The following is a 14677-nucleotide window of genomic DNA, read 5'->3' on the forward strand; positions in this document are numbered from 1 at the left end:
GAAAGGATATCAGGAAGTCCCAGCATTTTGGCCTCAGTTATAATTAGCTATTCAATTTCATTCCAGTATGGGCGGGTGGAGGAAGAGAAGCAAGTATAGCTGAAGGAGTGACCTCTCTACAGCACTGACATGTGCTCTTACACTGAAATAGAAGAGCAGTGATCTTCCGTTGTTTTCCACCTTAGGATTTCCTCTTTTTTTTTTTTTTTTTCTTTAAGTCTGAAGCTTTACAGACCAAAAAAGGAAGGAAGCTGGGGAAGGGGGGGAAGGTGAAGGAATAGGGAAGAGACAGATAAGTGACGAATGTTCAAGAAGTTTCCACTATTAACCGTGAATAACACTGCAGCTCTGCAAGCACTTAGCCAGTAAATTGTTTCAAAAATACATATTCAGATTTCTTCTTCCTTTGCCATAATTAGAGAGGATAACATTAACACCAGAAAGGAGCAATTCTGAATCCCATGCAAAGGCAGAAGCTGCATGTCAAGCTCCTTATCCTCACAGAGCCAACAGATGTGAGAAAAGCAGCTTGGCACATGCTTTTAAGTGACAAAATATTAGCCAACTTTATCCTTTATGAAAGCTACCAATATCACTTACCAGAACTAAGCGCTTACAACCTAAAAACGATTTCTCTATAGTTTCATTTCGGGGAGTGTCTCTCCACTGTGCCCATGGAATCAGAGGTACCTTTATCAGCCACTGATGACATTTCAGTTTCCTCAAGGCTACTTTTTTCTTTCTCAAAAAAAATTAAAAGACATTACACTTAAAAAAAAAAAAAAAAAAAAATCAAATAACCACCTTTACAGAGAACTTTTCCTTAGAAATGTATATGATTTCACCAAGAACATTACCTAGAAAAACAGTAATTCTACCTTATAGAAAAATAATGGTTTCATAATTATATAGCCTTCCACATTACTAGGAATCAATGCCCAATTGCTGTTTGTATGATTGTTAAGTAATGCAATTTTTGCAGCTAACTTGCATTTAATGTATAGAAGAAAACAAAGCAGCAGAAATACAGCTTTCTCCATGAGGCATCTTGTGCATCCTTCACTCATTAGTTTGTTCTGTAGGAAAGTTGAAACAAGGCTTTGGGGAGTAATCAATTACTTTTCGCACTACAACCTCATGACATGAAACATTATCCCATTAAATAGTTAATGCTTTTTGATAGTAAAATAATGCTTTGATAAAAAAATAAACAGTAACTTATCACAGAAGGCCCCTATTCTGCAGTTGGTGCCTACCAGTTATCCCCAGCATCTATAGATTCACTTACATTCAATGCAAATTATTGAAGAGGTGTCAGTATACACATGATCTTTATGATTATGAATCATTTTCATTTCTAAATCAATCTCAAAAGTTTTAAGTTCAGTGCAAGTACTACTAAAAACCAGAGAAATAGCAAGCAGTGACTGAGGAAGGGCACCCTGTTCCTCCTCTGCTGCCAGAAAAGCAGCACAAGCTCAGCATTTACCTCCTGACTGCATGAGATCAGCCACCGCCCGCTCCCAGAGCCTTGCAAGGCCAAAAGCAGACAAAATCCAGTAATGCAAACAACACTGAAATAAACTTAAGTCATCCTTCAAATGCCTTATTCTGAGTTCAGCAAACTGATGACCCAAACCGGGGGTTTATTCCTTTTTCTGCTGTTGTGTTTTTCCACATGCAAACTACCAAGACAACAAAACTCAAAGTACTGGAGACCCCAGTAAGACTTCCTTACTTTCAGTTATGATAATTCCAGCTGTTATTATTAAAGAAATAGATAAATATCACATGTGAATCTGAAAAAAATCGACTTGGTTCCTTAACTGGGGAAAGGCAAAACATGCAATCTGTATCAGCAGGGTTTTCTTTGTATTAACATGCCTTCAAGAGCACATCTTCTTGCCTCATCCCTTACCAGAGCTGCCTTTTTTTTTTTTTTTAAATCCCTACAAAACTCTTATTAGATTCTACCCTATTTTCTTACTCAAGAAAGCAGAAACCAACAAGCACAATGTGTTACAAAGTGCAAAATCCAAGCTTCTTTCTTTGTCCCCATCACAGGTGACTTTCAGAGCTGCACTGTTTGCAGCTCCTGCATCCACCCCAGAGCATCTGGAAATTAGATCAGCATTATTTTCAAAAGAAACATTTCAGGTGCCTAAGAAAGCACAGTTGACAACTTCTCACATCCTATTTAAACTACATAAAATATAACACACGTTCGGAACAACAAGAAACATGCATTAAGAAGATAGACACAAAGTAGCTATCACCTCAGTCTTTTGTTTTTGCAAAGATCTGAAGAAAACATTCCATTTAAACATACAAAGATCCAAAACTAATGGCAAATCCTGGTGGCATCCAAGTATCTTTCAGTTGCTCATCAAGCACTGCTTCAGTTAGCAAGCACAGTTCCTAAACTGCGTCTCTCACAACAAAGCTGTCAGACAAGGTGCTTCCAACAGGCTTATGTGAGAAGGGAAACTTGGGAGGCAGCACGGCTGAAAACCAGGAGAAATAGTATGGAAAAAATAAGGCGCAGTTCACTGGGGACAAATGCAAAGTGTCACACATGAGCAGAAGTAATCAGCTGACAAATACGGGATGGGGAATGACTGTCTAGACAGCCATACCCCAGAAAAGGATCTGGAGGACTGCTCTGTGGTTCCCAGCTGAACGTGAGTCAGCGTGGTGCTGCTGCAAGAGGCACAGATAGCACAGTGGGAGCGACGGGCAGGCACAGTGCCTGGAGAGCACACAGAAAGGTTCTCCTACTCTGCCTGACCCAGCTTCTCCGTCCAGTTTTGGACAGAGCTTAAGGCCAAGGATAAGACCAACATGGCCTACAAGGCAAGGCTGAAGTAACTGGAGCTATTTCGCTCACAGATTAAACAGTCTCAGCAAATTTTCATATACTCATAATGATATATGCCAGAGGAAAACCGTACTCCAGTGCTGAAAACTTTCTAGCAGTAGGATTGCTAAGCACTGACTACAGAAGTCACAAATGCTCCATTACCAGCATGTTGAAGACCACGCTGCCAAACATCCTTCAGAAGAGACTGAGTTGACTAGGCCCTGAGAAAGTAGCACAGACTAAGCCTCTCAAAAGACATATTAGACATATGTCTAATTAGACATATATGTCCCTGTGTTTCTATTGATTGTCCCTCAAAACTACTAAACCTGGGTATTACATTAGCACTAGACCCTTCCTACAACCAATGCAAACCAGAAAACAAAAGCAGTATCTCCCTCTGGGAGAACATCTGGCTTCCAACTGGAAATCAGACAGTGGTCACCTCAGAAAGCATTTTTTCCCAATTCCTCACAAAAGGACATGCAAAAACATACAATAACAAACAAAATTCCAGACTGAGAGTGAAGCAAGACGTTTGCATTTCTACCCTTCTTTGCAAAACCACCAAGACAGGCTCAAGAGGACTTTGAGGGGTCATATCTAGTTTTCCCTGTACCTTCACAGAATCAACTACCAATCCTGCAGCGATAAAACAAACCCCACACATACACCACTCACACGTGCTCAACCTAAAGAAATGAAGCAGCACTTCTCCCAGGGGGTGCGAGGTTTTTGCTGAAAGCTCCATCAGTGCCTGCATCCATTCAAGTACCCCAAATGATCCAAGATCTCAAAGTGCTCTCTTCAGGATATTCCTTCATCCCAAGACTCAAATTACAGAGAATTTATAGGCCAAAACCTGCACAGTGAATTACACTCACATGAGCTGGAAACTATGGAAAGTGGTAAAAAACATGTTCACCTTGAACTAGTCTGTAAACGTGAAATCCTGTTTTATATTGGGGTTTTGTTTCCTGGCTGCAGGTTAGGGAAGCAAGAAGGTGTCTCAAAAGGCAGTTCTGGGAGACAACCTCACAGCAGTGCAAGAGGTTTCCACTATCTGCATGATAATAGTAAAATAACAGATCATAGCCTCCTTGACAGAGAAGTTAGTGACTGCATCACATGCTGTCTGAGCTCCCAGAAGCATTTACAGACTCCAGCCTTCACTCCTTGCATTATTTAATTCACCACTGCTCCCTTATCTTTTAGCTAAATCTTGCCCAGCTAGTAGCCACACAAGTCCAACACTGAAAAAGGTGAATGCTGACAAAAAGCTCAATACAGTTGAACAGGAAGAAAAAGACAGTGTCATCAGTATACAGCTGCCAGCACCGTAACATCAGTCTTAAATTTTCCCCTCCCTAGTAGCTCCATATACACAGTGAACAGGAAAGACGAAAACTCTGATGGGAGCTATGTAAGACGGTGTTAAGGAACCAACCAGCTCTGCATTGTCCTCAGGAGATGGTAAGGACATTCAGATTACACCCATACCAAAGACTCTAGGTGTTTGGAAGCAACTATTAAAAGCCATTGAAAGAAATAAATCTTGTGTTAGTCTTATTTCAATGCAATTTCACTGATTTCACAATCACACAAGTTAAATTAGGGCTAGTCTTATGACCTGGCTTTTAAAACCTTATCCTTTAGGTTCTGCTCTCCAACAGAAAGCAGTTACTTTTAGTCCAAAAGCTGTATGCTGAGATCACTTATTTCTGGAAGATACTGATAGTTATTGCTTATGTAGAAGACCAGTAAAACGACATTTTTATTTGACTGTTATCCTAAATCGGTACAAAACCCTTTGTGACAATGTAAGGCCCACAAGTCTTGTATCTCGAAGAGCTACAATTCAAGGAGTATTTCATGAAATGGAAATGGGCTCCCACTGCCCGGGGGTGTGGAGGGAACACGGATGTCCTGCCAGGTTCAGCCTCCATGCCTCATACCACCCCACATTCACCTCCCTGCAGCCCCAAACAGTCCATGCTGTAACAGGACAAAGATCACCCCACCTGCTCCCTAGCCAGATGGGGTTCATGAGCCCCAACAAGCACCGGGCTCACCTCTCAATAGAGATTTAGGCAGCTTGCTGCAGGTTCATTATTAGAAGTCATATTAGTACAAGGCAAAAATGCAAACTGAATTCCACATAAAACTGTGAGGCAAGATCAACATAAGAGAAGGGAAATAAGAGCATTGTTTGTACTGCTTAGAGAGGGATGGAAGAGAAGTTGATGAAGCACTCGTTAAACAAACCACTTTATACTAGATGCCTAGCATGTTTATGACAGATACATCATGACAGTGGCCACATCACAGTCTTGCTCTTCTTTGTTGGTTTGTTTAGCTCAACAACAAGCTCATTTACAGTAATGTAACCTCAAAGTCAAAAAAAAAAGTGACTGCAGCATGAGGACAAAGATATCTCAGCAGCTTTCAACACGATTGCCAGTGAGACTTGTCCAACTGCAACTCAGAGGAATGGGGCACAAGCCAACTGATTCGGCTTTTGCTGTGTGCCAATCAATACAGCTCCTGTGATCAACTAATACACTCCTGGCTTATGCCTCCCATAAACCTCAGCTTATAGCACGAAGTCATTTAATCCTTCCGTTTCCCTTTATAAAATGGGAGATAGCCACACTTCAGACCCCTTTGGGAAGCCAGATTTATAGCTTAACCACACTAAAATACCAAGCACTATTTAAACTTCTGAGCTAAATTGGTAGATTATGCTACATGGAATGACTTCAGGACCAGGAACAACATGCCACCTATAAATTAGGCGAGGCATTCAGCAGCTGCTTAATTATTCTCTGATCTTTCCATTAGAATCTAAAAAATGCCTTCCCAACAAATTTTGGCAAGTGATGTGCTTACCAGACAAAGGTAAGCCACCTACATTCCAGAGAGCATAAATGCATCCCACAAGGTGCAGGTAAATCAAAGAGCAGAGACAATACAGCAGTATGCAGACCTGGTGAGGTAAAAAGAAAAACCGATCCTTTACATTCAGACTGCCTAACCACAGACAGCATCTACAAAAAAATCCATTTACTCTTGTGATTTCTCTTTTTTTTTTTTTTTTTTTTTTTAATTTATTACAGCTAGAAGTTTCTGGTTTGCACCAGGCAGCAAGAATCAACTTTGAAAGCTGCACTTGCTGGTTTGCTGTCTGCAGAGGATCCACAGCTACAGTCTTAAATGACTCATTTTAACAAAGGATTTGGTTATTGTTCTAAACAATATTGTGCTGTTATGTTCCAAGTCCGTGTAGAACAGCATGCAATGTATTTGAGCCAACTCCACTTGACATCTACCAGTTTTAGCTACCGTTAACAGCAATCCAAGAAACCCACAAAAGCTCACCTCTCCTGCCCCTATATCAGGGCACATCGTGCTGCATGCCCCATGTAACTGGCTGGTGGATGCTTTGTGTGATGCTGTCACTAGTTTGACACAACAGCTGAGGGGATAATTCAATGCAAACGAAACATCAAAGTGAAATACAGAAGTTTAGCCTTCTGTTTGGCAAATAAAGATATCAAAACCCAGACAAAGCAAACTTTCTCAGAAGCACTTCTATTCCAATGCTTACTTCAATTGCTGAAGGGCTCGGGTTGGCAGGCACCTTCAAGATCACCTGCCTCCAACCCCCCTGCCACGGGCAGGGATGCCCCACACTGGGTCAGGTTGCCCAGGGCCTCATCCAACCTGACCTTGAACCACATCAGGGATGGGGCATCCACAGCTTCTCTGGGCAAGCTGCTCCAGTGCCTCACATTTAGCATCCTGGGGGATAATAAAGAGCTGACAAAATCTACTGCCTTAGAAATGAAACGCACAAAATTGCAGTACAAAGAACATCACATCGAAGTGCAATGGTCATCACAGCAGAATGCTACGAATAAATGAACTCGGAGTACAGCAGCCTTCTCAGAAAAAGCAATTATATATCATCGGTAGCTAGCAGGCAAAAGTTTAAAATAAAATAATGAAGAGATGGCTACTTGCATTGACTGCTCTTCAAAGGGGGGGATCAGTCAGGCTGTGCAAGCGAGCAACAGCCACCTGGCTACCAGCAACCCTTCAGTGCAGCCAGGTGGCTGTTGCCTGGTTATTCATCCATTTTGGCATGTCACAGTAGAAATGTGCAGCACACAGCATGTGCTGCAAAATTCAGATTGAAAATGCAGATGAGGTCTGATGTTAATGCAAGCCCTGAGCTCTTCATACAAAGGATACATATGCTTGGTACAACTAATCAGGATTCTCCAAGGGTTTTATAATGCACCCGTTTTACCAGGGCAGATAGACACACAGTTATTTAAAAACTGCTTGGAAACACAGCAATAGCACGACTTTAAAAAGGAATATACAAAAGTAGATCTTTGGTACAAAACGCAGGATTGTGTAAAGTGGCTTTCATAAATCAAAGTTTAAAGAATTACACAGCAAGAGACAACTCTTCCTCCAGCCTCCCCTACCGCCGCCAGGCAGCACAATAGCTGACACCGTAGTTGGGTGTGAAGATTTTGCAGATAGCACTCATCGTGCAGGTGAGCAAGCACGCAGCGTAAAACACAGCCCCTGAGCCAAAATAACCACTTCAGACCCGTTTTCCATCATTTCGCGGTGGCGGTGCAAACCACGCTGCTGCCCCGTCCCAGGGGCACAGCGGACCCGAAGGGAACAGTGGCTTTTTGTTACCATCTTGAATAGCCTCTGGAAGGCGAATGGCAGAAAACCACGCAATGAATTTAAACAGGAATAAGCACCGACTCGTGACTATACGATATCTGCACAGACGAGGAGGATTCTTTCAGTTCTATGTTTTCTGGCCGATCCCAAGCAAGCTTGCTGCTGAGAAGCTGCGAGCGCACCTCTTTAGCGGGCTGAGATCGCTCGGCACAAGCTGAGCCCGAGTGAGGAGGGGAGAGGAAAGGAGGGGAGAGCAGGACAAAGCTCCACAGCGCTCACCCACCGAAAGGCTCAGCCAAACGGGGGAGATGCTGGGGGAGATGCTGGCAGCCGGGCAGACAAGGGGCAGGCTGCTGGGTGCCCGTCGGTGGCGTTACAAGGGATGCTCGGCGGTCGCGCTTCCCTCACAAAGCGGGAAAAAAGCGCTGCAATTGGGACATAGCGCGCTACTCTCGGAAATAAAAAAAATAAAAAAAAAAAAGCAAAACAAAAGAAAGAGGCGCACGCAGACAAAACCCAACAACAAACGCACCGAGGGGGGGGCTGCAGCTCGCGATGTTCGGCTGCTAACCCCCTGCCAGCCGCCCCGGGGGGGTCCCAGCGAGGTTTTTAGGGCTCGGCTCGCCCCGGGCAGGGGGCGTCCCGCAGCCCAGCCCCACCTGGGCGAGCCGGCGGGGCTGCTGCTGGCCGAGCAGCTCGCCCAAGTTGCCGCACAGCCCGGCTCGGCGAAGCGGGGCCATTGTGCGGGACGAGGCGGCGCGGCGGTGCCAAAAAAGGGGAGAAAAAATATATTCAAAAAAAAGCGGCGCGCACCGCCACAAAGCGACCCGGCGGGCTCCGCAGCCCTGCCCCGGGGCAAAGTTGCGGCCGGGCTCGGCACGGAGCGAACAATGCGGGGCGGGGAGCGGGGGGAGCGGGGGGAGCCCTCCCGGCGGCTCGCAGCGGTGCCCGGGGGGCGAGCAGGTGTCGCGGCGGGGCCGGCAGCGCTCCCGTTCCCCCGGCCCCTCACTCACCCACGCCGTACTTCTCGTGCTCCGTGGGTATCCACATGCCGGCGGCAGCGCTCCCCGCTCGGAGCGGCGGCCGGCTCCGCCTGGCGGGCTGCTGCTCAGCCGCGGCTGCCCGGCTCCGCCGGCTGGGGCATTGTTCCTGCGGACCCACCGACAGACGGACAGACAGACAGACAGCCGGGCGGGCGGCCGGACAGACCGACCGGAGCCGCCGCTCGGCCGCCAGCCACTTATAGCCGCCGGCCCGCTGCACGCCGGGCAACGTAGTGCCTCGCCGCGGCCGCGCCCCTCGCCGCCGGCGGCACGGAGCGGACTACGAGCCCCGGCCGGCCCCGCGGCCGCCGGGGGAGGGAGGGAGGGAGGGAGGCAGGGAGGGAGGCGGAGCGTGGAGGGAGGGAGGGAGGGAGGGAGGGAGCGGCGAAATGGCGGCGCCCCGCGGGGCCGGCGGGCGGGCGGAGCGGGGAGGTGAGTGCGGGGGGAGCGCCGGGGTCTGGGGGTGAAGGGGGCGAAGGGGGCACACGGCTGGGTTTGGGGGTGCCGGGGTGGTCCCGGCGGGGTTTGGCTCCGTGTCGGAGTGGGTGATGCGGAGCGAGCCCCCCGGCTCCGGTGGGGGCTACGGGAGGCACCTGGGCGCTGCGAGGGGGGTGCGGGAGTGGGGGTTGCGTGGGGTGGTCCTGGGGGAAAACGGGGAAAATAGGGGAAAAAAGGGGGTGCAGTGTGCAGTGCTGCGGGCCGCACCGGGTACACAACACCTCTGACACGAGTAATTCATCTGTCTTTAAAACAAAAACACCGCCCTTCAGTCAAATCGTTGCTTTGAACTGGGATGTTGCGGTTTCAGCTGAACAAAAAACTCAGTTTTAATGTTTTCACAACTCAGAGAGGAAAGCAGTACAAGTTGTTCTAGTTCAGGTTGTCTTTTAGCCTTTATTTTCGCATTAAGTTGGATTTCTAAGTCACCCGTAGTGTGAAAGACACGTTGGAAGAAGTCATCCAAGCAGGCAGCTTCAAACCTAGGTCTGGAGCGCGCCTGTTTGGTTCCTCTTTTAGTTGTCAAACTCAGGTAAAGAGTAATTTAAGCGACATCTGTGGTGTTTCTCTAGTATGTCCCCTGCTTCTGTTCACAAAACTCATTTTCATTGTGCTGCTAGTTAAAGCAGTGCTTACTTTATTTGTGTGGCATTGTGTTGGCATAAGCTTCACCTCCATGAAAAGCCCATCACTTCTAGAGGACTACACTAGTGTAACTGCACACAGAGGCAGAGCTGTGTTGGTTTAACTGGTTAAAAGGTCCAACACTTTTGTCTGTGCAAAATCTGTGTGACACTGCATGTAGGGCTGTGGGGTACTAGGGACAGTGAGGTGAGTTTCAGGTTTTTCCAGGTAACTTGTGTAAAGACATTGGATTAGTGACCATTCAGTGACTTTGCTCAGGATTCCCAAACTCTCTTTACATCCTGTTGCAGATCCTTTGGAGTCCCTACATGACAATATGCGTAAAAGTCAGGATTGAAAATCAAAATAGTAGGTGCCAGGCTGAATTAACTTCTGTCCCAGCCTATAGATTTCCATGTACGTCCGAGCAATCTTCCTCTCCATGAGAGAAGGCTGCCAGCGTGTTGGCTGGGAGTCATGAAATTCTGCCACAGCCTTTTAATTGCTGTCTGTCATGTTAGCCGTGACTGTCTTCAGCATGTTTTTATTAGGCTCGGAGCATGTCTTTCTTCTTGCCTTGAACAAAGACAAAACTAGCCAATAGCTGAAACATCCTTTTCAAAATTATTCATTTATGGTCCAGTCACTTAGAATAAACAGGTCTTGTAGTATAAAGCACTGCCTGTAGGCAAAGAAAATACTTGACACTAATACTATCATTTCCCTGGCTCTGAGCAAAATTCCTCTTCTTCCACAAGTTTCATTTCCACACAGCTGTTCACTCTGGCATCATGGTGTGCTTCCATGTGCACCTGAGAAGGTGTCACTTCTTTGGAGACAGAATACAGGAAAGTAAAATACTTTTTCCTGTCCTGCTGTATCCTGTTTATAGGAAAGCCTGCGCTTGTATAAATGCAGGACTGCGTTACTTTCTAGTTAATTTACTCCAGCAGCTGTCACTGAGTGGCTTATAAAAACATATCACTGTCCACAGTACAAGTTATTCAGCCTACATTAATTAAGCTACATATCAACATTTCTTACAGCATCTGGCAATGGATTTTTTTTTATTTTTATTTTTTTGGAAGTGTGTCTTTCATAGATTCATAGGCAGTCTGAAAGTTACAGTTTCTTGCTTAGGGTTTTAATGTGTTCAAATGCTTTTCAGTACTGTGTTCCCAGAGCAAACCACGTCAGAGCACATCTTACTATCCCACATCTATCTCTTGTGTCCTGTTTTAAAGGAATTTGGCTTACTGTGAAAAACTGAAGTTTGACTGGTCGTGTACATGTCTACTCATTTTCATTGCTACCTAGAGGATACTTCAGTGAAAGTTTTGTTTCTTATACTATAAGTATCATTTCTTCAGCTCTATTTTAAGTTATGTTTGTTAAGAGCTGCTCAATCCAATGGACTCTGGGATCCAAGGATTCCTCTTTCCTGGTTGCTGAAAGCCAGTCCTGTGTATTTACAGACCTCAGAGATTTTTCTCTCTCGTGGCTCATGGATGTGGCTGCTGTTGTTCCTTTCTGCAGGTCTGGCCAGTAGCAAGGCTGAGCATGCATTCAAGAGGGGCATGCAGGAACAGGAAAATTAAATGGCTGGCCATACCGGCAACCACAGAGCAATGCCTTGATCATATCCTCATAAACACCTCTACCACTCACATAAACAACAATACGGATAGCCCAGTCTTGTTCTTCCTTTCTGGTTCATCAGGACTGACATTCACTAGAGAAAATACACAATTCCTCTCTAGATTTTCAGGCACCCTCATGTTTAAAGACCTCTTATATATCAGCATGGGCTCTAAGGCTGTTTAACATCCATTCCTGAACCAGGGGCCAGTTACACAGCGTCTCAGACTCAGTGTTTCTAAATGATGGTCTCCTTCTACTCACTTCTGTCGCTTCTCATGATGCTGTTGAAATGTGCATACACCCTGGTCCCTCAAGTTGCTGATGTTTGGACCTCTCACATGTACAGTCCAGCCTCTCCAGTTGTTGACATTTAGACCTGCAAGTACTGTGGTTGTGGTCTTCCCAGTTGCTGCCATTTAGACTCTTGCATTTCAGGCACTCCAGCTGCTGGCATCTAGACCTGCAGGCCCAGTAACCTGAAGTTTGTTTTCCAAGTTGCTTACACTTAGACCTTGCAGCACTCTCATCTGTGTGACGGAGTAAGATTACACAAAAGTTAAGAATATAATTTAGAAGAAGATGCACTGCAGTGATCAAGAAAGTACTTACATACAACTGACTCTTTTTATGCCCACCTTCTCCATTCTCCTGTGCTTGTTCTTCTCTGTCATTATCCCTCCATTTCTCCACCCTTCTCACCTGCCAGATAAATCTTCCCTTTATTATTTCTTCCCCATTGGTCCCAGTTGTGTTATATCCATAAGCAAATTTGGTATTTCTGATGCTCTTACCTGGGTCATTTCAGCCTCTTACGGCATCACTGATACAGTAAGCTCAGCCCTGCAGGTCTTCCAAGATTTCACTCCCCAAAAGGTCCCAGTATCCTCCCCCACAGTTCTTTGTGAAGCCTGGCCATTTCTCACACAACTCCCCTCTTAATTATCTGAAATCCAGCCATTCTCCACGGTTTTCTTTGTAGCTCTCCTGCCTACTGAGCTTAATAGTGCACTTAGTTTCTGGGAGTGGGGGAAATGAAGCACTTCTTGGCTTCCATGTGCGAAATTAAAGATAGGATTTGGCCTCCACGTTGCTGCTTCCCTTCTGTTCTGGAAGCTGGAAAGTGAGCAGGGGAGTGGACGAGTGTTTCTCTTTTCCCACTGTTTAAGTTGCCTCCCTGGGTTACTGCTAGCTCTGACAATAGCTCTGTAAGGACAGCTTCCTCCACGGTTGCTGCCCCAAGCTGTGTGGGAAGGTATGGTCCTGTGGAGCACCTGAGATAAAGCTCATGCGTGCATTGTAATGCTGGAGGAGCAACAAAAGGGACTCCTTGGCAGTAGCCCCAGGCCACTTTGGGCTCTTCAAAAAAAGGAGACTGCCTCTCTGACCTCCGCTCTGATCCTCTTACCCTGGGAGAGCCAGGCGGAGAGGGCAGTGTTAGCAGCAGCAGTGTCTGTGGCAGCACTCTGCCCTAAAGCCCATCCTTAAGACATGAAAGGTTAAGGGCTGGGGTACGCCTGTGTTCCATTTGGGGTGACAAATTGGATCGGGGTTGAAGTCCACCAGCGAAAGCACACATCCCGGCTGTCACTTTCAGAAGCATACCCACATCCATGGGTCCTTTGAACATTGCCCTGACCTCTAACCCTGTCTGATGATCTGTGCTCCGACCTTCTTACCAGCGTGCAGATCTCCTCCTCGCCAGCTAATCCATCTTGGTGCTTGCTGCCAGAACAGAGGCATGCACCCACATTTGTCTCACAAGTACCCCACGGTCAGAGATCCCTCAAATATGAGCTCAGCCTCAATGTCTTGACTCCCTTGCAGGCCTCGGCTCTGACTGTGCCTGGACCTTGAGCCCCTTGCCAGCCACTGACTCAGGCCCCACGTACAGGTCTGCTTATACTCACAGGTTGCTTGCTGGCTAGGTCAGACTGAACTTTGCTAGCAAATGACTCAAAAACCCATGATATTTACAGGTATACATTTACTAGGAAGATAAAAATATGCCATGATCTCTCTAGTTGCTGGTGTTTGGACCATTGGGCCCTGCAACCTGCAGCCTGTTGTGCAGTTGCGGGCACTTGGACTTCAGGGCAGTATTGCACATAGGATAAAGGGTGAATTACACAAAAAATAGTTAAGAAAACAATTTAATAAGAAGAAAGGCTAGATAGTGGTGATCGAGTTCAGGGATTCATCAGAGAAGTGTATCCACCAGCAGCCTTTTTAAGCTCAATTTCCCTTTTCATTCCCCTCGCCCTGCATTTCCCTGTGGTTGTTCCTCTCGGATCCTTCCCATTTTGTGCTGCTTGCCCCTCCTCTATGTTTCCATAATCCCAAATGTTTGCATAATCCCACAAGTCCCTTCTGTTTCACACCATTCTGCAAGCACCCTCAAATATTCCATAGTATGTACAACGATCATGTTTCTCCTTTCTTATCAGTGACAAAGTACAGGTTGAATCTCTTCAAAGCTAGGTCTGAGTAGTGCCATTAATGGCTTTAGTTCCTGTAGTGACCAAAGACTTCTGGTATTCGTTACTGTCTCTGTCATCACCTGCTCATTAATGTTTGTGTGCCTGCGTGTAATCCATCTCTTTCCCTGTTATTTGTTATTTTATACTGAGTTAACCAAATATGTTAATGAACCAGATGACCTCCCAGTCCACATATCCTTATACTACCCATGCTACCCAAACAACCCCTGAGTGACTGAGTTACCTCCTTCGTTTTCAAACATCTGCCGTGTGGTTTTGTGAGCAGGGAGCTGATGGCTGCTTTCTGTCGAGGGCACAAACCCCAACAAGGTGGTAGAGCAGCCATTACCCCAAGCGTGTAGCTGTCACTTCTTGCCTATTCATTCATCTGAGTTCCTCAGACATTAGGTTGGTAGGAGGTAGGTCACCCAGCCCAGTCACATCTGTCCACATCTGCCTGATGGTTTTAGAGTTTGGTATCCTTCTTGGTGCCCTTCTTAAAACCCAGCCAGTCTGTTTTTTAAGTTAAACCTATGCATTCAGTTCAGAATTTCAAAACCTGGTGTTTCCACTGTGCCACACATTTTGAAGAGAAGAAGAGAGTCCTTTTGCCAGTAGGCACTAGCTATAAGCTCCTTAAAGGATTTTGATTTGATGCAGGTTAATCATTGTGAATAGAACAACTAGTAATTATACCTGGAGGATAGGTTCGCTAATTAATGTTGTGAGTGCAGCACAGTTTATTGTAATGTGATTACAAGAACGAATCTCCTAAAACAGTATTATCTAAAAATGTTTTAAGAGCATATTTGTTATGATTTTTA

General features: G+C 45.9%; 2 protein-coding genes across 6 annotated transcripts in view; one reads left to right on the plus strand and one right to left on the minus strand.

The window, feature by feature from the left end:
* The window catches only part of DOCK4 (dedicator of cytokinesis 4), a 250160-nt gene extending 241323 nt beyond the window's left edge, over positions 1-8837 (minus strand). For 3 of the 5 annotated variants that reach the window (XM_084534618.1, XM_084534617.1, XM_084534615.1), the window contains exon 1: positions 8584-8836. In XM_084534618.1, the coding sequence (XP_084390744.1) occupies positions 8584-8620 (37 nt within the window). In that variant the 5' untranslated portion in view covers positions 8621-8836. Of the gene's footprint in view, positions 1-8583 lie in introns of all 5 variants that reach the window. The other 2 variants (XM_084534619.1, XM_084534616.1) reach the window with 2 other exon arrangements.
* Positions 8838-8987: 150 nt separating this feature from the next.
* Positions 8988-14677, plus strand: part of ZNF277 (zinc finger protein 277) — a 55201-nt gene continuing 49511 nt past the window's right edge. Inside the window, exon 1 of the mRNA XM_084534650.1 lies at positions 8988-9045. Within this exon, the coding sequence (XP_084390776.1) occupies positions 9003-9045 (43 nt within the window). The 5' untranslated portion in view covers positions 8988-9002. The remainder of the gene's footprint in view (positions 9046-14677) is intronic.

Source organism: Aythya ferina (assembly GCF_964211825.1).
Source record: "Aythya ferina genome assembly, chromosome: 1".
Lineage (NCBI taxonomy): Eukaryota > Metazoa > Chordata > Aves > Anseriformes > Anatidae > Aythya > Aythya ferina.